This window comes from Hippoglossus stenolepis, chromosome 12 (genome assembly GCF_022539355.2).
Source record: "Hippoglossus stenolepis isolate QCI-W04-F060 chromosome 12, HSTE1.2, whole genome shotgun sequence".
Taxonomy (NCBI): Eukaryota; Metazoa; Chordata; class Actinopteri; order Pleuronectiformes; family Pleuronectidae; genus Hippoglossus; species Hippoglossus stenolepis.
The window spans coordinates 12,663,404-12,683,755 of NC_061494.1; the positions used below are offsets into that span (position 1 = coordinate 12,663,404).

Here is a 20,352-nt window from a genome sequence, read left to right on the forward strand (position 1 = left end):
GCACACACACACACACACACACACACACACACACACACACACACACACACACACACACACACACACACACACACACACACACACACACACTACATTGCGGTTCTGGCAGTTTCATGTGACCTATCGTTGTACCACACAAACCTCGTCCTGATTTTTCCTGCTGTGGTTTGTTCCAGCTGTGTTTGAGGTCTGCTAAACACACAGTTCTGTGTGAACTCGCAGTAATGTGTCGACACAACCCGACCTGGAAGACGCAGATGTACAGTTTGTGAAAATATGTCCTGTCCCGGTCATTCAGGTGGTTTCCTGTGCGCTCTTGGAATCAACGGTAAAAAAAAGGCTTTTATAGGGAGAGAAAGCTTAAAACCTGTTTCCTCGAGCTCACAACACTTTTGGACAGTTCACCTCCGAAACAAATTTTCCTCAAGATGTTTTTAAGAGCACAGTAGTGTGCGGTGGCTGTGCGGTTATGTGCTCGCTTAACCTACTTGAGCACACACCTGCTGCTGAGTGAAATCACAAGCAGATGCATTAGACCTCTACTGTAACAGTGGTCTGATGCACCCGGATGAGAACCCAGCCCACCCCTGTAATTACTATCAGACTCATACATGTACTCACTGGGACAAGGCAACACATGGGAGACATTAGCTCTGCCAATATGACCACATACATGTAGGGTACAATACGGCTCATATATAATGTACATTAATATCGACATGATGATGCTTCACTCATGTTGATTTATTAACCAGGCTGTGGCAGGAGAAAACATCTCGGTTCCTGCCTCCTCCCTGTTCGACCCTGTGGCGTTCACTCAACCCAAAATTAAAACATCAAGTGTTCCGCTTTACTTCGCAACGCTGCCAACTTCACCTGGAGAAATGTGGTTTCAGTGTGTGTGTGTGTGTGTGTGTGTGTGTGTGTGTGTGTGTGTGTGTGTGTGTGTGTGTGTGTGTGTGTGTGTGTGTGTGTGTGTGTGTGTGTGTGTGTGTGTCTCTCTCTCTCTCTCTCTTTCTGTGGGCTACATGCCTGCCAACGATTATATCAAGTTGCAACAGAGACAAGGTAATTAGATGTATGTAATACAATGATGTAATAATATAATTATAATTGTGTACTGTCATGACATCTTCAGTCTGCTTTTTTGGTCTGACCTGCAGGTGAAAAACCAAAGATATTTAATTTACAATTTTTTTTTAGGAAGACTTTTTTAAGAGGTCCAGGCACTCAAAGTGGTTTGAAAATGTAAAAGGCCTTTATTTAAATGAGCTTGACGCTTTAAAATACACCTATTTATAGTAATTGAATTCAGGAAAAAAGCATCAAATTCTCAAATTGGTGAATCTGGATTAAACAAAGGAACTGTACAAACAATCATTAAAATTATTACCAAAACTAATCGATTCATTAACTGTGTCAGGTCTCACTTATTTTTTACAACTTCACACATTGGTTTTACATATTATTATTGGTTATATTATTATATCCTGGGAAAAAGTAAATTTTTTGCATGTGTAAATGTTTCTTGTAAAGAAAACCCAGGAAAAATGAAAAAAATTATTCTCTGGAGAAATGAATTGTTATGAAAAGAAAATGCCCTGGAGCAGTGGAATTTTTGTTGGGGTTTATGCCGCAAAAAAGAAAACAAATCCAGTCTGACTTCTCTGAAGAGCATCAAGTTGTACATCTAAATTTTGAGAGAGAAGATGACCACAAAGGAATCCTCACATTTCACTTGTTACCAGGCGCACACACACACACACCACAATGCACACTGGCATTTCAGCGAAGACAAAACTCTTCATGAGAATGTTAAAAATGCAAAAGTGCAAGGATAAGTTAGAAATGAAATTCAACAGCACAGTTCGCAAGGTCACAGCAGAGACTGGTTACATATTGTTCTATCAGAGAAGAACCAGTTTATAAATAATCCAGTGTAGTAACAAGACATGTCAATATTTTCAGTAATATTGTGTACCTAATAAATCGCTGTTTCAGCTGAAGTGAAATAATAATCCATCCATTATCTATACTGCTTATCCTTTGAGGGTCGCTGGGGGAGCTGGAGCCAATCCCAGCTGACATTGGGCATGTGGGCGAGAGGTAGGGTACATTACACAACCATTCTCACTCCCATTCACACCCACGGTCAATTTAAAATCTCCAATTAACCAAATCCCCATTCTGCATGTCTTTGGACTGTGGGGGGAAGCTGGAGTACTCAGAGAAAACCTACATAGAAACAGGAAGAACATTCAAACTCCATACATTGAAGACCCTGACCAATAATAATAATATTAATAATGATGAGCATCGAAAAAGCAATGGAAAAAAATATCCTCTCTCATAAAATTCTTTAGAAGACTGACTTTATCCTTGAGACATTCATCACGTGTAGGTGACCGACAAAGGCCATTCAGACTCAAACACGCTGACGAGTGTTCATTTTTTTAACCCAAAAAAACACTGAAATAAAGGCAAATACACAAAAAACCCAAATGATAAAAATAAAATAAAATAAAAACATCAGTTGACATTAAGGTAGACGACTGATGATATGTCCCAAACATCCGGTGGTGGTTCGCAACTTAACGTCAAGCTAGTGCGGATGAACCTAAAACATACGAGGGATATTCACCAACTTGTCTTATTTTCGACAACAAATAATGATAAGAAAGACAATTTTAAAAATGTTGAAATCTATCAGGAAAAAAAGGGGACCCCGGCTACCCCACATCTAGGCCACTGATCCCTGCAAAAGCTCCTTGAGGTTCATTAAAAGTTTTTAAAAAACGAAGGCAATAACTGAATCCTTCGAGTACTCTACAACTCCCATGTACACAATGCCCAGGTAGGTCAGAACCTATGGTCAGAACCCAACCACCTAAAGAGTTGGGGGGGCTTCAAACGAATGGCAAATATGTTTTTCATTGCTCTAAGCCCAGCTAAACCCCCCATTTGATAGGTCATTCAGAATGAGTGTAATGGGCGAGCAGGGCAGCTTCATTTCAAACAGCTTGGAGAGGTTGGACGTAACACATGTTCAAATCACACAGAGATGATAGAGTGCAGAGCATGTATCACATGGTGCGCTCCAGCTTCTCATGTTACCTCATTTACCCATTTATACACACAAACACTCGGCATGTTTTGGAACCATAACTCTGTAAAATAAGCCCATCATGCCTTGCACATGTAAACTCAATCCCGTAACGTTCCTTCTCTTAAAATCTTCCTCTGCTTGTTATTCTCCTGTCGGGATGCGGAGCAGCACAGAGCAGCAGTGTTAACATCACGCCGCTGCACCTTCTGGGATTTACACCCTACCCTCCTACACCCTATAAATCTACAAACTCTACAAACACACAAAGTAAAAGGATTCATTGCATGGGCCCCGTCAGTCTCACACATGAATGCAACGCACTCACACACATAAAGTCGAGACGGACAGCTTTGCCACCCACTAAATCCAGCGAGCTCGGTGTGGTCTGTTGGCTAATTTCACCTAAGTTATGATGTGCAGAAAACACAGCCCTGTACGTGCACATTATCTCCTGCTCCTCTGTGATACAACGTTGTCAAGTATCGCTTGAAAAAACACAAAAAGGAGGAGGGTGAAGACAGACAAGAGTTTAACATTCCTCTCCGCAGCTCAACCTCCCAGTCACAACAATGGATTGGTTTGGTTCCCACCACACGTGATTCATCAGCAGCTTGATCGTTTATCTGACATTTTTCTCTGACTTCCATCTTTGGCTCTTTTATATCAACTGTCCAGACGAAAACAGAAACAGAAAACTATGTGTGTGTGTGTGTTGGCTACCTGATCCCAGCTCTGCACACTGCAGGTCTTCTAATTAAACTACAAGGCCTGATTTTTAAACCGTGACACACTTTCCTTTCGGCTCAGTTCTTTTTAAATTCAAACCCCCTCCAGTGTCTCTGGGGAGGGTCCACTGAAGGTGACCCACATTTACTAGTAAAGCAAATAAAATAAACCAATGTCTCCATCTTCCTTCACTTTCTCTGCCAAGGTTAACAGCAATATCTCCATCCATATAGATGCGTCTGTTTACACATATAACACTGTTTGGAAAGATCGCTGGCCTCTGCTCGGGCCGAGCAGTGCATGGCGGAGTGGATATTTTAATTAAGTTCTGCATTTATTGTTGCAAGACACTGGAAATAAACTTCCTCTGAGATGCTAGAATTTGGCACGGCTCGCGTTTGAGACATCCAAGAGGCGCAGGCTCTCCAAACCCTAAATCTACTAGTTGGATGGACATCTTTAAACAGTCACATTATGTTAATCATTTATAAAGGGGCTACTGTTGAGGCTTCAAGACGACCTCGTGTCTCGTGTCTCATTTACAACGAGTCACTACATAACACAATCCAGTAACTACATCACCTTAGATACGCTCGCAGTAATGTTGGCAGAACTGGCTTCAGGTATTATGCAGCTATTGCAATGAACATTACATTCTTTCTTTAAAATCTTTGTTATCTGATGTTTTTCAAGATTCTTGAAATTGTTTTCGTTAAGTCTTTGTTGTGTGGCTTTTATTTATTTGCTGATGTGAACGTCTCCTATTCTCGTGTCTATCTTGAAAAAAAAAAGGAAAAGCTCAATGAGACTGGCTGATCAAATAAAGATTAAGCAAAAATAAAGTAAAATAAAATTTAAGCGGGTAGTCCTCTAACCAGAAGATTGGTGGTTTGATCCCAGTCTCCGAATGACGAAGTGTCCTTTGGCAAGACACTGAACCCCGTGTTGCTCCTGACGGCTGCGCTGACAGTGTGTGAGAGATGCACATAGATGCAGTGTATGAAAGTGTGTGTGATTGGGTAAATGGCAAAACTGTGATGTAAAGAGCTCGGAGTGGTCATCAAGACTCTGTATTAACACACATTTATCATCTTACTTTGCAGAGGAGGAGTAGATATGACAAAGCCGTTATGTAATGTCTGGCTGAAGTGCACCGTGACTGCAACAGAAAAAAAACCTCCCAAAATTCCTGGCTCCGTCTCTGACACCTACGTCTGCCTGGTTCCCAAAGCTGATTACGCATAACACAAAGAAAATAGATTACATGTCCAAATCTGGTGCAGCACATTTCCAATGCACATTGTTCATTTAAGTCCTGAACTGCTCAGCCTCTGCTGAAATAACTGGTTCCGTGGCGCCACCTAGAGGCCGCGGGCTCCTGCGGCTGTGAAACCAGCAGAGGGCGCTGTATAACAATCAGTGGATGTTGAGCTCGAGCAGCGCCTCCTCTGGCACCGGAAACCAGGGAGCGTGGCCAGAGGAATGTGACATAAACGGAGTCGGTGATGTTTTGTAACTAATCGTTCTGTGAGTAAATTCTGTCATTGTCTCTTTGTCACGCGGTTAAATGTCCCCAACCTCCTCCACACGTCCCCGGCTGCCGTGTTAATGTCCACCCAGGTTTGGTTGAAGCGACGCGGCTGTTCGCTAAAGATGAGCAGCCGAGGATGCTTCTCACCCGGTTAGCTTAGCAGGCTAGCATAGCCACATAAACAATGGACCCCTGTGAGAGAAATTATTATTCTTTTGTGAACTTATTGTGGATGTTATAGATGCACTTCTCACCGCTTCTTGATGGGTATTTGTAGGTGAAAATGATCATGATAAATGTGATTTCTACGCTCACTCGTTCACGAAATAGCTTAAACTTGTGATAAAACAGTGATAACAGGTATTCCAGACCATAACGTTAAATATCTAATTCTAATGCAGTTTACGTGAAGTCTTCAGGTGCAACACACTTTACCCACGTCCAGTAATCACGATATATTGTATTTGCACACTGTCTGAGCACAGAGGAGACTTACAGCGTTTGTTGACAGGAGTTTGACCCACTGACTGACTTTGCTTTCAGCCGCATCAACATGCCTGTGAACGGTTCAGAGGACCAGGTGCCCTCCTCTCTCTCCAGCCCGGCCAGTGCTGCGCTCACCCCGGGAGCAGCAGAGGAGGATGGGGCTTCAGGAGGAGCCTCGGCCGTCTGCTCTCTCCCTGAAAACAGCCAGGGCTCTGAGGCTGCTGCAGCCTATCCTGCCAACACTGGACCCGGAGAGAGCAGTGGTGAGCTATGCAGCACTGTGGAGCAAAATAGAGAAAAGTGACAGGTTTAAGGACTAATCGTTATGACACAGTCATGACATGTAATGCATTGTTATCTTTGGTGAACTGTTTGTAGCCGGCAAGAAGTCCGGGGCCTTGTTGCAGATCGACCGACAGCGTATCCAAGCAGCGTTTGCCAGCTCTGGAGCAGATGAACTCCAGGGCCTTGGTGTGGCCGTGTATGATCAGGATGTGCTGGAGCAAGGTGTCCTGCAGCAAGTGGATGAGGCGATACAGGAGGCCAGTCAGGCTGCTGCCAAAGTGGAGGCTGAGAAGGAGTACCAGTCTGTTCTCGACGATGTCAGGTGAAGGAAAATAACTGCAATAATATGGCCTGTAGATGATAGATCATACTGATTGTAGCAGCGGTAAATGAATAACAATTAGTCAGTTTCTCTAGGAATTACAGAAGCATAATCACCTCATATCATAATTTCTAATATATAAACAATTTCCCAGCGATGTCTTTGAAGTTCTCACAAAGTATGCACATGCATGATAAATCTAACTCTGTCTATTTATGGTGTGTGTTTCAGGTCCGTTACGACATCTCTCAAACAAGTCAACAAGATTATTGAGCAGCTGTCTCCCTATGCTGCTTCCAGCAAAGATATCAGTCGCAAGATTGAGTCGGTCAAACGACAGAAGGAAAATAAGGTAAAATACTAAGTATGACAAACAGTTCAAATAACAGTATACAGTTTACATTATAATGTTGTACAAACAGGATATTGATAGTAACTATAATGATGATGAAAACACAATTCAGGAGAAACAGCTGAAGAAAGTCAGAGCCAAACAGAAGCGACTTCAGGCCATTCTGGGAGGAGAGGACACCCTGAGGGTTGAAGCTGAGCTTTTGGCAGAGGTTGATGAAGAGGAAGGTTAGTTTTATTTTATTTATTTTTTTAACCTGTGATTTCTTGTTTCCTCATTTAACAAGCGAGTTACTTTTACTGTTGAAATGGTTTTTTTCTCTCTACTGTTATGCTTCCATTCAGCACTGTTTAGCTTTGAGACCTGTTTGTTTCTCTTTGATGCTTGTGTTGCCTTTTAAAACAAATAAGTCCTTTGTTAGAATTCAACTGATCTGTGATGTAAAAAAGCAAAACATTCTGAGCAGCCATCAAATAGACATTTAAGTTTCTCAGAAAGTTCAATACATAAACCTGCATTTGTGTGTGTGTGTTGTACCAGAAGCTGGGCCGTCTACACTGGGCAGCATGCTAATGCCCTCTCAGGAGACTGAGTGGGAAGAGCTTATCCGGACAGGTCACATGACTCCTTTTGGAACCAGAATTCCTCAGAAAGAGGTCAAGAAGGAGCCCCGGAAAGTGATGCTTGCTGAGAACTCTGCCTTTGACCAGTACTTGACAGACCAGGCCCAGTTAGCCACTGACAGGAAGAGAGTTCCTCTTCTAAAGAAGAAGAGGAAGTCAGGACTTATCCCTGACAAGGAAGCCAGGGTGAAAACCAAGACTGTTACTCCTAAGGATAAAAAACTAAAGAAGCGCATCCAAAAGCTGCAGATCACTGCTCTGAAGGTCCATCCCAAAGCTCGTCCAAAGACTGAGCTTCCACTGCCCAAACCAAAGAGGAGGCATCGCACAGAGGGAGAGGAGAGCGAAAGTGATGCTTCCGAGTACCTGCCCTCTGATGAAGTCATGGATCCTGACCAAGAGGAAAGAGAAGCCATGGAGGAGGGCTTTGGGGAAGATGATGATGATGATGACTATCAGTTGACACCATACAAGAGAAAAACTGAAGGGAGAGGGGGGAAGAAAGCAAAAAAAAAAGAGGATAGTGAGGAAGAATACTGTCCTGAGAGTTCAGATGAAGAGGAGGCGGGGAAGGGTAAACAGAACAAATGTAAAGACGATGGAGATGTGGAGTACTACAGACAGCGAATAAGGTATGATCTTCCTCTTGCTGCTTTGAACGTTGAGTTATTTTTAGCATTTACTTTTACATAAATTAAGCAACTTTATGTATTTTTACATTCATTTACAGTTTGTACACAGCAGATTTCTACTTGGAGTTACGTTTGGCTGCAAAGATGCAAAAAGTTTTCATCTGTGAGTCTTCTAAAGAGAATGCCTGTAAATGACATGCTCGACCAACCAGATTGAGCCTCTAACTTTGTCACATATGTAATGGCAGGGGTGCAAATGTGCTATTGTTATTCCCTTTGGTAGGGGGAGACGAGCAGTTGTTTTCTGCTGGCTCCGTAGTGCAGAAGGAGAGTTAATCCCAGATGAGATTGGCAGCTGTTTCTTGACTAAGCAAATTCACTCCCTGCTCTTCTTCTCTCTCTGCTCGCACACTGGCCTAATTATCCTCCTGCACATGGTTTTATACACGCACTCACTCTATTGCTCAAATTAATGGAAGAGCAGCCCTAATGAGATTTCATATTTATAGCTGCCAAATAAATTGTGTTGGCATGTGTCCTTTTTCTACACTGCAGTGATTGAATGTCAATTCAACTGCATAGGCACGGCATGGATGGTGTGGCGAGTTTATATGAGGAATGATATTATTAGAGCGGGTGGTATTTGTAGTTGGGTGGGGGGGCGGAGCGGGGGCAGAAAAGTGTAATTAACTGAACCAATGCTTAGTCTTGACTTAATTAGAGAGTGTGGTCTCCCAGGCCCAGCTAAAGGACCAGATTCGTGGCAGGGTGACAGGACCAGGCCCAAATGAAGATGGATTCTTATCCTCTGCACCTCACACCTTTCTGGGGAACTCGCACTACTAATTGTCTGTATCAATCTTCATTTGCTGCGCGACGACTGTGCCTCTAACTGCCCTCTCTCCTGCACTATTAAAACTGTTCTCCTTTACATTTCCCTTTTAGCTGTAGATGTTCCACTGCTCAAGGGAAAAACAGAACCCACATCTCAAAACATTTGCTGTCCATACACCTGTGTATGCAACTCTTAAAATAAATCAGTGAGTGCAGTTGGTGCAAATGGAACATACGTCCATTCCCTGTACTTGCTCACCCTGTTGAGGGTTGCATCTAGCTGGATCTATCTCAGTGTGCTTAGGGCATCAGGGTACTTTATAGCTTGGACATATCACTAGTGTGTCACATGTCTTCTATCTACACAGAAAGAAATCCAACATGAAACAGACATCACTTGAAAAATCTCACTTTGAGCTTAGATGATCAAGAACCCTAACCTCAGAGTTTGAACTAACAGTTGTCTTGTTACTCTTCATCTAAAGATTAAGTAGATCTAAGTTCTTGATCTTCTATCGCAGCAATTGACCTGTGTTTTCTAATTCATATTAAACCCCCAAGATCTTCACTGGAAAATAGAGTAATTTTTTTTACTAATTAAATAATCTTTAATCCTTGTGCCAATAGGAGATGGAAGCGACAACGTCTTCGAGAAAGGGAGGATAAGAGGGAGAGAGGTGAGGAGCTCACAGATGACAGCGATGCAGAGTTTGATGAAGGCTTTAAAGTTCCTGGTTTCCTCTGGAAAAAACTTTACAAGTAAGTTTGAATTAAGAGTATTAGTTATTTTAACAGTCAGTAAGAAACTGTTTTCAACTGAGGAAGTGATGAGTGACCAACATCCATTATAATAATATTATTTTTCCATGTTTTCTTTTTCTGGTATATTTTTCTACATCACACCCGTTGCTCATATATTAATGGTGAAATTATACTGATTACCAAAGGTTGTTGAATCAGGACACCATAATGGATCACAAGTAGTCACAGTTAAAGGGAATTCTCACTTGTATGTAAGCTTAGCTGATAGTTTTTCCTATCTAAAACTAAAATTTATATTTTCATTAGAACATTATTGATATTGACCGTGTCTTGTCAAAGCTCCACATTTGTCACAATTCATCCCAACATGTGCACTTGTTCTGACTGGGGTATGGTGATAATCAAAATCTAATACAATGTTGGTTCCTGTATGTAATTTAATTTTGGTGTACCAGCCAAAACTATAAACATGTCCATATGTGTATATCGCATTTTAAGGTACCAGCAGACAGGTGTGCGGTGGCTGTGGGAACTCCACTGTCAGCAGGCAGGTGGCATCCTAGGAGACGAGATGGGATTGGGTAAAACCATCCAGGTCATCTGCTTTCTGGCTGGACTGAGCTACAGTAAACTGAGGACCAGAGGATCCAACTACAGGTGCACACACGCAAAACAAACTGTGGCCAGAGACTGTGTGTCTGTATGATATGAATATTTGATTAGGGGGGATATCTGCTTGAGAGTGTTCATCTGAATTATTAAACATGTTTCAATTATCAGACTCTTCACTTTCTTACTGCAGGCACCAGAGAAAACATGGACACTCTGTAGGTGTGTGTGTGTGTGTGTTAGGGCAGAGTCCGAGGCCTTATGAACACTTAAAGTGAATTTTGGACTTATAAAGTGGGAGTGGAGCAGGTGTGGGACAACAAATCAACTGTGGAAAACCATGATGCAGTGATTTGGTTTTTACTGCACAAACGACACGCATGCACTTAAGGAGGTGGAGCTTCAGTGATGGTCAATACTCTGTCTACTATGGACGCCCACAAATTGATTGCTTGCAAACTCAATTATGGCCCAGTATCAATAGCTTCCACCAGGCAGAGGTTCATACAAGCCCATTAGTGTCTCTTTGCGTGTGCATATGTTTGTGTTTGTTTGACAAAGCTCTTGTAAATCTTCACAGAGGAGCTGAGCGTGTGGTCGCGCACCTTCTTTGATTCATTTGTTAGGCACAGAGAATGAGTGGAGCAGCGGAGGTTAAGTCTGTTGTAGGACAGTCAGTTTCCTCTATTTTGATATGTCAGAACGCATCAAATATTGTAAATACACATCAAGTACTCTTACATAAAAGGGAGAAGCCTTGATTTTTTAAATATTTTTGTATAGAAATGATAAATGTCATATGCTGAAGTTAGTGAAAGTTAAATAAATCCTGCATTGTCTTGTTTACGCATCTTAATCACAGGTTTGGAATTAAACATGTCTCTGCTGTGTGTTTGGTTTCAGGTATGTTGGTCTGGGTCCCACCGTCATTGTGTGCCCAGCTACAGTCATGCACCAGTGGGTGAAGGAGTTTCACACCTGGTGGCCTGCTTTCAGAGTGGCCGTTCTACACGAGACTGGCTCTTTCACCAGCAACAAGGTAGATGAGTGTTTGTGCATGTTGGGTTTTCATATTTATAATTCATAATTTTTTTCCTCTGGGGGGCACTAGAGGTCTGTTCATGCAATATTACCTCCTAACCTCTTCCCCTCTTCTCCTCTCTGCTAAAAAAAACAATAATAACAGAGATGCTCTGCTTGGACAGTGCAGGATACTAGAGATGGTTATGAATTGCATTGATGAAAACCTGTACTGATGAGGTTTGTGTCTCCGTTTTTTTTTCTGTTGCAGGCAAGACTCATTCCAGAGATAGCATCCTGTCACGGTATCTTGATAACCTCATATTCAGCTGTGAGGAATATGCAAGAGGTGCTGCAGCGATACGATTGGCACTACATTATACTGGACGAGGGTCACAAGATCAGAAATCCAAATGCTGGTTGTACCACAGCCTGCAAACAGGTAACGTTCACTCCCATTCATTGACGCGCACAGTTCGACCGCTGCACCTCAAGGGCCTAGTCAGTAGCACTTTTGCTTAGTAATAAATGTTATATAGGCAAATGAGAAACATAAATGTGCTAGATCATCACATTATATTTTAGGAATAAATAATAAACATTTTCTATTCTCTCTCTAGTTTCGTACTCCCCACAGGTTCATCCTGTCAGGCTCCCCCATGCAGAACAACTTGAAGGAGCTGTGGTCTCTGTTTGACTTTGTCTTTCCTGGTAAACTGGGGACATTACCTGTGTTCATGGAGCAGTTCTCTGTGCCAATCACCATGGGTGGATACAGCAACGCCTCACCTGTACAGGTACTGGAACACACCCTCACACACGAATGCACAATTAAGATTTACTCCTTAACTACGTGTCATTGTGTTTTTTTAACTATGAAGGATAGAGGTAAAATGAAGAAGATCACCCCATATGAGATTTGAAGCATATATAAAAGTAAAGGAGTAACTTAAGACCATCCATTAGAGTGTTGTTGTGATTTATCTTGTTTTTAGGAGTGTGCAAGTTAATTTAATATGACAATTTTCATTAAAAGTTAGAGGGAAGTTTTTAAAGTAACAGTCGCTGTATAAATAGAACAAAAAACTGCATGGTTTATTTCCGCTGTGGTCCAACGTGAGTAGAAAGTTGAGAACAGGGATAGCATACATACAAGACGTAATCAATTAATCCAGAAACCCTATAAAAACTAACTGTAGCATAGGGAGGGAGTAATGAAGGGGTAAAGTGTCACTTGATAACAGTATTCATGCACATTCACATACACAGTTTTGGGAGAGCTGGACTGAAGCAGGTCAGAAGGAGTGATGGAGGAACAAGACAGCCATTAAGTGCAGGGCAGGATAATGTAGGTCCATGCAAAGGAACTTCAGTACATCCCCAGTGTGTGTGAGGGAGGGAGAGGCTAAAGTGGAGAGCCAGTGAGCTAAATTGTAGCCCTTTGTCATTAGTGTTCAATCGTTAATAACCCACTGACTGTATGGATTTAATTATTTAAGCCGGCTATTGATGCTTCTTCCGCTGTCGATAATAAAAACCTTTACTAATTATTAATGTTATTAAATGGTCAGAGAGGGCTAAGCTCTGCTGCCTTATCCTCCCCTCGAAATTCTCTGAGCAGCAAACGGGCTCCGGGCTGATGTTCTGCTCGATGTATGTTCGAGGAGATGTATGTAAAAATGCGCGTTTTTCGGGTGGGGCTGTGTGAGCATGTGGACGTGGGATCAATTACTGAAGCATGCATTTGCACCCCCATGTGAATCCACTCAGCAGCTTGTTCGGGGATACCTGGATCATCTGCTGCCCTCCTCTTGTTCCTTTCCACTCTAACCTCCACTGAGCCTTAAACCCCACCACCTTATTGTCCCCTCCAGCATTATTGAGCCTCTTTGATCCCTCTGTAGACCCCTAGTGAGTTAATGTTTCAAATCCTAACTGGACTTTACCACTGACTCTGCGTGAGGTGTAGCAGGCCATTTGCAGCGGAGTCCAAGTGTGGGGTGGGGCCGGGTGTTTCTAAAGCTCCCCTTCTGTTTGCAATGGAGCTGGCCTGTAGCACTGATGAAAGAGGAGGGCTCTGTCCCTGGAGGCCAACAGCACTCTGATCAATGTTTAATGGCTCAAACTGCTGAGAGGGACAGCCTGAAGGGAGGTGATGATAGAGGGCGGAAGAGGGGCTAAACGACAATCATGCCTCAAGAAACATGCATGCTGACAGGTGCGAGTGCTCGATTGTTTGACACGCTGAGCTGAATGCTTCTTTTGTTTGTCTGTGCTAAATCTGTTGCGGATTTTCAGGTCCAGACGGCGTTCAAGTGTGCATGTGTGCTGAGGGACACCATCAATCCTTACCTGCTCAGGAGGATGAAGGCGGACGTCAAGGACAACCTCTCTTTACCTGACAAAAATGAACAGGTATTCATCATACGCTTAAAGGCATTTGACCCTTTATTGAACAGCCTCTCCTGCCTGGATCTTTTAGCTGGGGAGGTGTTTATCTGATTGGATGTGACTTTATGTGCCATGTCTAAGGAGTATTTGATGAATGTTCATGGCCCGTGTCAGGTGAAGCCAGCTAATAAAGTCCCAGCAAAGTAAAAGGAGCAGGTATTCATTAAGGTGGCTGGTCTCTGGTCTGTCCTCGCGGCTGACGCTGGTTGACTCCTCAGTCCACTTCAGCTCATTAAGTCAGTCCCAGAGGAGAGCAGTGGCTCCAAAAAACACATTGCTTCCCTCTAATTTCTCTTCTCGCATGCTGCACTTCATCAAGGGGCTTTAAAACGGATGCTCACCTCTCATTACACACTCTTACACTTCCGTGTGTGTGCGTGTGTGTGTTTGTGTGTGCGTGTGTATGTTTGTGTGTGCGTGCGTGTGTTTAGGTTCTGTTTTGCAGATTAACAGAGGAACAGCGGGAGGTGTATCAGGGCTTCTTGGATTCCAAAGAGGTCTACCAGATACTTAACGGGGACATGCAGGTAAGCCAATTTGAGACAAACAGATTCACTATGTTCAACCAACAATACATTACGAAGACAAAGCAAAATCTGCGTCGAGAAGACTTTTCCTTTTACGTTTCTATCCCAATAACTGATTAATTACAGTTCTCTCCTTTGATTGAAAGTAATTTGTGTGTATTTTTACTCTCACTTTTACACTTCAAAAAGCTCAGTGGCTTAAAGTCTTTTTTGCCATGTTAATTTTGTTTAGCTACTAATAGCTTGACTTTAGTATTCTTTAAGATGCTCTCTTTAAGGAGGTTGTGCAGTTTGTCTTCTCACATTAGCCAGACCCTGGAGAGAGAGACTTGACCATTTATCACCACTGACCAAATGGATGCGGTTGGAGAGCCAGGAGTCACCACAGCAGATTGTGCACACACACGCACACACACGCTGACACGCACACACACACACACGCTGACACGCACACACACGCCGACACACACACACTCTTACAGTCATATTCGGTGGTCACTCTCAGTCCATTAACCACCATTACTAATGCAGTGACCGTTGGGCCTTCATCAAGAAGCACAGCCTTTATTGTCAGTAAATAAATTATGTAACTTCTTCCTGTACACTAAAGTAAATTAGTTTATTTGTTTAAAGGTGCAACGCTGTTAAATGAGGTCAAATTTACCTATGTGTTTTTTTTCCTGTTTTGTCACCTGCCACCAGTTTTGTGTTGGTGGAAGAAAAAGTCTAATTAAGAGGCTTTGTTCCTTTTCCTGTTTTTGTGCTCTTTAGGTGTTTTCAGGTCTGATAGCGCTACGTAAGATCTGTAACCACCCTGACCTTTTCTCTGGCGGCCCCCGGATGCTGAGGGGAATCCCCGAGGATCAGCTCACTGAGGAGGAACACTTTGGCTTTTGGAAACGCTCAGGCAAGCTGATAGTGGTGGAGTCACTGCTGCGTCTCTGGTTCAAACAGAACCACAAAGTCCTGCTCTTCACTCAGTCTAGACAGGTCAGGAACACTGCTCCGATTCACCTCTCGATCACTTCACAATATACACATCTATATTTAGATCTGCTTGTATTAATCACATCAAGACATGTCATTCCTTCTCTACATCCAGTTAATTTCAAATTATTATTAAACATAAAATGTGTGAGTGTTTGTCTGTGTTTGTGCGCGTGTGAGTGAGGGAGCGAGAGAGGCCCCAGCTGTTGCAGTCAATACCAATGAGATTATACCTCTGAGGGAACCTGACACCCTCCCTGTCGGTATCTCTGTCCATGTAATATTAATCTGCTCTAATCCTTTTAGAGATAATCCAAACCTCAGCCCCTCTTCCCCTCTCTCTCTTCCTCTCGTTCGCTCACGCAGTCTCTTCTGTCCTGTTTATGTCTCCTTCCTCCCCAGATGTTGGCCATCTTTGAGATGTTTGTGAGGGAGAATAACTACACCTACCTGAAAATGGACGGCACTACCCCAATAGCTTCCCGTCAGCCGCTCATCGCTCGCTACAACGAGGTAAGGATTAGTCATCCCTAATGGCTCTGAGTGTTTCCCATGAAAATCCCATCCTGAGGGAGAAAAAGGCTCCATGGAACCCTCTTCACCCTGAGGTGGAAACACTAATTGATGACAATCTGTTGTTCAAAATGAACCGTCCTGTCTCAGTATTGGAATACAGATAAGGGGAAATATGACAAATCATTATAATACTTATTTTAAATCTTTAAAAGAAAGATTGTAATATTACTAAACTAATAAACAGATCAAACACTCTTAAGGCGTACCTACAGTGTTTTAGAATTGAATGTGTTACTATCTAATACAATTAAAGGCAAAAACCTTTTCTTTTCTGTAGAGAGAATAAAGTAAGCAAACACCAAGATTAAATTAAGATGTGAGATTATTTTCAAATAGGCTGTTATTTGAGAGAACACAATACTGTCCTCGTTCTTTGACATCACATACATTTTTAAGTTAATAATTTATCAATGAAATGTATTTTTACAATTTTACCCCAAAGTAAATATCAGAGTGACTATTAATCTTGACTTAATGTCCTTTTATCACTGACATTTTTTTTCCCCTTTGCCTTTATTTCTTACAGGACAAATCCATTTTTATCTTCTTGTTGACGACTAGAGTCGGAGGTCTGGGAGTCAATCTGACTGGAGCCAACAGAGTCATCATCTATGACCCAGACTGGAACCCCAGTACTGACACACAGGTGAAGAGAAACACACACACACACACAGACTCTTACAATAATTCAAATAAAACATAAATCTCCATTATTTCTCTTGATTTTTTTTTTTCTTAAAGGTATTTTTAGTTTTTTCATTAGGGAACCAAATTTTCTCATTATATTTTTCCCCTTCTCATCTCATCGTATTGTGTTTGTAGGCCCGGGAAAGAGCGTGGAGGATTGGCCAGAAGCAGCAAGTGACGATCTACAGACTGCTGACTGCAGGGACCATCGAGGAGAAAATCTACCACAGGTCAGACACCAGTGTTTTCATGTTTGGATGTAGGCACTGCTGTACACATGTTATTAAATCTAAGTGCTTAATCAGAATGGCAGTCAGTAGAGTTCATACATTCGCTGAGGCCCAGTTGTCCCCTCATTAAGCCACATTTAAATTAGGTGAGATCTGGATTTTTATTTGGATCTTGGAATTGCATGCACTCATTAATATCAGTCTCCTAAGCATGTTGTTTTTTCATCTATATCCATGAACTATTTCCAAAATAATTTTGTAATAAAACATTTAAAAGTGAGAGGAAAAAAATCCTGGATCCTCCCCCTGATCCGCAATTGGCACTAAAAGTTAATGAGTTCTTTCCCAACACATACTGCATCCTTCCACCAAGTTTTGTGGTTTTCCAGTCGTTTTTGTGTAATGCTGCCAACAAACTAACTGACAGAAAAACACACCAACAGACAAGCAAATGCAGACAAAAACATAACCTCTTCAGTGTCGGTATGAATAAAAAATTTTTTTTTAAATCCGGCCTTGTTTTTTTTTTTTACCCAGTCTTCCATCTTAGTTGTCTTTCTATTGACTTCACACGTTCACGAGTATTGGTAACAATATTCATTGACTTGACTAATTGCTCGCATCACTGCCGTATTACTACTTGCACTATATCCCAGTTCTCAGTAATTGAAAAGCTTTCCAGCATCATTAAATGGCCAATCCAGGACTTCTAAAGCATCGCTCTGTTTGGTCTGTGTCTGTAAAGTGCTTTCAAAAAGCGAGTAGGAAGAACTGCAGGGATTCTATTTTGATGCCTACAGTTGTGCGGTTAACTAATTTTCTCATCCATCAGACAAACTACTCTGTGGTGGCAGATCGGGGTTTGCCTGCTGAGGTAAAATGGCAAATTATACACAAGTATCTAATTCTGTGTTTTATCTGTTTTGATTCAGGCAAATCTTCAAACAGTTTCTGACCAATCGGGTTCTGAAGGACCCCAGACAGAGACGGTTGTTTAAGTCGAATGACATCTACGAGCTCTTCACTCTCACTGACCCTGATGGAGCTCAGGGAACAGAGACCAGTGCCCTATTTGCAGGTATGTCGATTAAATTGCGTGTTGAGACATTTTATTGTCCTTTCATTAAACTACACTGATCAGATAATTCCAAACAATCATTAATGTGATTTAAAGCTCATTTTCTAGTTATGGTTATTTTCCAAAGCTTCATGGGTTCACCTGACCTGGTTTTGTTTTGATCCTCAAACAGGTACAGGCTCTGATGTCAAGGCACCTAAGAAACCCGAGAGGCAGAGACCATTGCACACATTAAACCACTCCAGCCGTACTCACAAACACTCCTCAGCAAACCAGAAGGAAACTGGTGCAGACAGCAGACACTCCTCATCAAACATTCCTGCATTAAGGGACGGAAGTACCGCTCTGTGCAGACAAAACTCTCAGGGTAAAATAAATGTCACGACGGACACCAGCCAATATGGCGTGGATGTAAAGCCAAGTCTTTCAACTGACATGCAGCATAGAGAACAAAATAGCAGGGACTGTGAAGCAGCCCAACCAGCCAGCAAAAACTCAACCAGCTCTCACCAACACAGAGCCTCTGCCCTGACGAGCCCACAGAAACACAGGGAAAAGACAAAGCACTGTGACTCTGCTGACTCAGACAAACATAAGCATAAACACAAGAAACGCAAACACTCCACAGACGCTCGGTTCGAAGGCCGGCGCATCTCGCACTTGGTGAAGAAAAGGGCTTTTAACAAAGAGGAGAATGAAGACAACGAGCCAGGGGACCAGAAGAAATCAGACGATTATGTCTTGGCAAAGCTCTTCAGGAAGTCTGGTGGGTGTTTTTGTGCACCAACCATTTTGCCATTTCTCCCACAGTTTGTTAATAAGTCTCACTAACCATTAAGGGTCTTTTTTTTTTTTTTTATCTGCTTTGGTCTGCTTCAGGTATCCACAGTGTGATGCAGCACGACACCATCATGGAGGCGTCCAACCCTGACTATGTTCTTGTGGAGGCAGAAGCCAACAGGGTGGCCAAAGATGCCCTGAAAGCCCTGAAGGTTTCTCGCCAGAAGTGCCGGCTGCCCTATAACAGACCCCCCCCTCCCCCTGCGAAGTACACAGCCACTCACACACTGGGCCTGTTTAGAGCTTCACTTATCTCACATGAAACACGTCTCAGTTTTTCTCTTCTGTGTTTACTCAGGAAACGGTTTGGTCAAAAGAAGAATTCCCTCCTGGTTCCACCTCCTGTTCAATCCGTCGCTACTCCAAGCAAATGCAAGGTAACAGCAGCGTTATTGTTAAATAAGCACAGCATTGTTCTGTCAGTTATTTTGTATTTGTGATTCCATGTTGTGTATATTTATCTGCTTTCTGTCTTTAGGATGCTGCTATTGTAAAGAAGTCTGTGTCAAAGAAGCCTGGTTCAGGGGCTCATTTCAGCGGGGAGGGGGCAGAGAGTGATCCAAACTCCGCCCCCCTCTCCTCTTCCTCCCTGCTGGCCAACATGAGAGTGCGTAATCACCTCAGCGTGCCCTCCAGCCAAAGAGACGAAGCGGAGGAAGACGAGGAAGGCTCTGGAGCTCCGACGACGAGCTCGCCCCCACCTCCGCCCACTGAGCATGACGAGCTGCTAGTGGATGTGCGTAACTTCGTGGCCTTCCAGGCGAACGTGGATGGCCAGGCCACCACCCAGGAGGTGCTGGAGTATTTCAAACCAAGACTGACGAAGGAGCAGGCGCCCGTCTTTAGAGAGCTGCTGAGGAGCATATGCGACTTCACCAGGACCTCGGGTCAGGGAGGCATCTGGAGACTGAAGCAGCACTTCCAATGAAGAAAGACTAAACTGTGATTGATAACAAATACAAGCCTGTAGAGTTCAAGCCTACAATATATTTTGTATTAACTTGTGTCAAATGAAAATATCTTCAAAAATGCAAAAATCTAAATTGAGGATAATCTCATATTAGAGGTTGAACAATATGGTGTGAAAAGCCCTTTTACACTACAATGATAAACTAATGTGATAAACTGAAGTTAGTGAATTATCTGTGAACTGAAGGGTAAAGTCCGTTTGAATGTTTAATTTATTTCTGCTGCAGTTTTGAGTTTTGTTGTTAAACTTTTGTTTCTGTTCATTGTTGCTTGTTCCTGCTTATACTTGAATTCTCTTGTTTTGTATTTAAATCTGTATCAACTTTTAAAAATTTTGTACCTCAACTGCCTCATATTTCCGATTTTCTAATGTGCCACTGTAAAATGTAACAGAAGTGTAGTGTGCCATTCTGTAAATATGACCAAATCCCCACAGGTTCAGGTGGGTTTAGTTATGACTCACTTTTCATAAACCATTTACAGGATGAGAGCTTTGAATTCTACAACTCATTATTCCCTGTTATTGAGCTGCTATGTTTTACATTTATAAAACATATCAAATTAAAACAATGTGCTGTCCTGGATATGTTGTATGGAATACAGCTATGTAGCTGCTGACAGGTTCCTGTTAAGTTATTTGAATTGTAAACATGGATTCAAATAAAGAAAGATATATTGAAATAGTCAGAAACATTAATTATAAAATATATGCTATGCCT

The 20,352-nt window shown here is 42.4% G+C and overlaps 1 protein-coding gene across 1 annotated transcript; it reads left to right on the top strand.

Annotated features, from left to right (window-relative positions):
• Window positions 1–5,272: 5,272 nt before the first annotated feature.
• On the top strand, window positions 5,273–20,314 carry ercc6 (excision repair cross-complementation group 6). Its single transcript, XM_035173398.2, has 22 exons — window positions 5,273–5,359; window positions 5,907–6,112; window positions 6,228–6,456; window positions 6,688–6,808; window positions 6,921–7,035; window positions 7,349–8,063; window positions 9,525–9,656; window positions 10,158–10,316; window positions 11,172–11,307; window positions 11,560–11,730; window positions 11,909–12,085; window positions 13,587–13,703; window positions 14,171–14,266; window positions 15,038–15,256; window positions 15,656–15,766; window positions 16,356–16,475; window positions 16,652–16,746; window positions 17,679–17,824; window positions 17,997–18,590; window positions 18,704–18,872; window positions 18,963–19,041; window positions 19,143–20,314. Exons 2-22 carry the CDS (start codon window positions 5,917–5,919, stop codon window positions 19,590–19,592), a joined length of 4,347 nt encoding a protein of 1,448 aa, XP_035029289.2. The 5' UTR covers window positions 5,273–5,359; window positions 5,907–5,916; the 3' UTR covers window positions 19,593–20,314.
• The last annotated feature ends 38 nt before the right edge of the window (window positions 20,315–20,352 follow it).

Coding starts and splice junctions, on each gene's coding strand:
- ercc6 (XM_035173398.2), top strand. CDS start 5,917: ATGCCTGTGAACGGTTCAGAGGACCAGGTGCCCTCCTCTCTCTCCAGC. Junction 7,036..7,348: donor AGAGGTTGATGAAGAGGAAG/GTTAGTTTTATT, acceptor GTGTTGTACCAG/AAGCTGGGCCGTCTACACTG. Junction 16,747..17,678: donor GAGGAGAAAATCTACCACAG/GTCAGACACCAG, acceptor GTTTTGATTCAG/GCAAATCTTCAAACAGTTTC.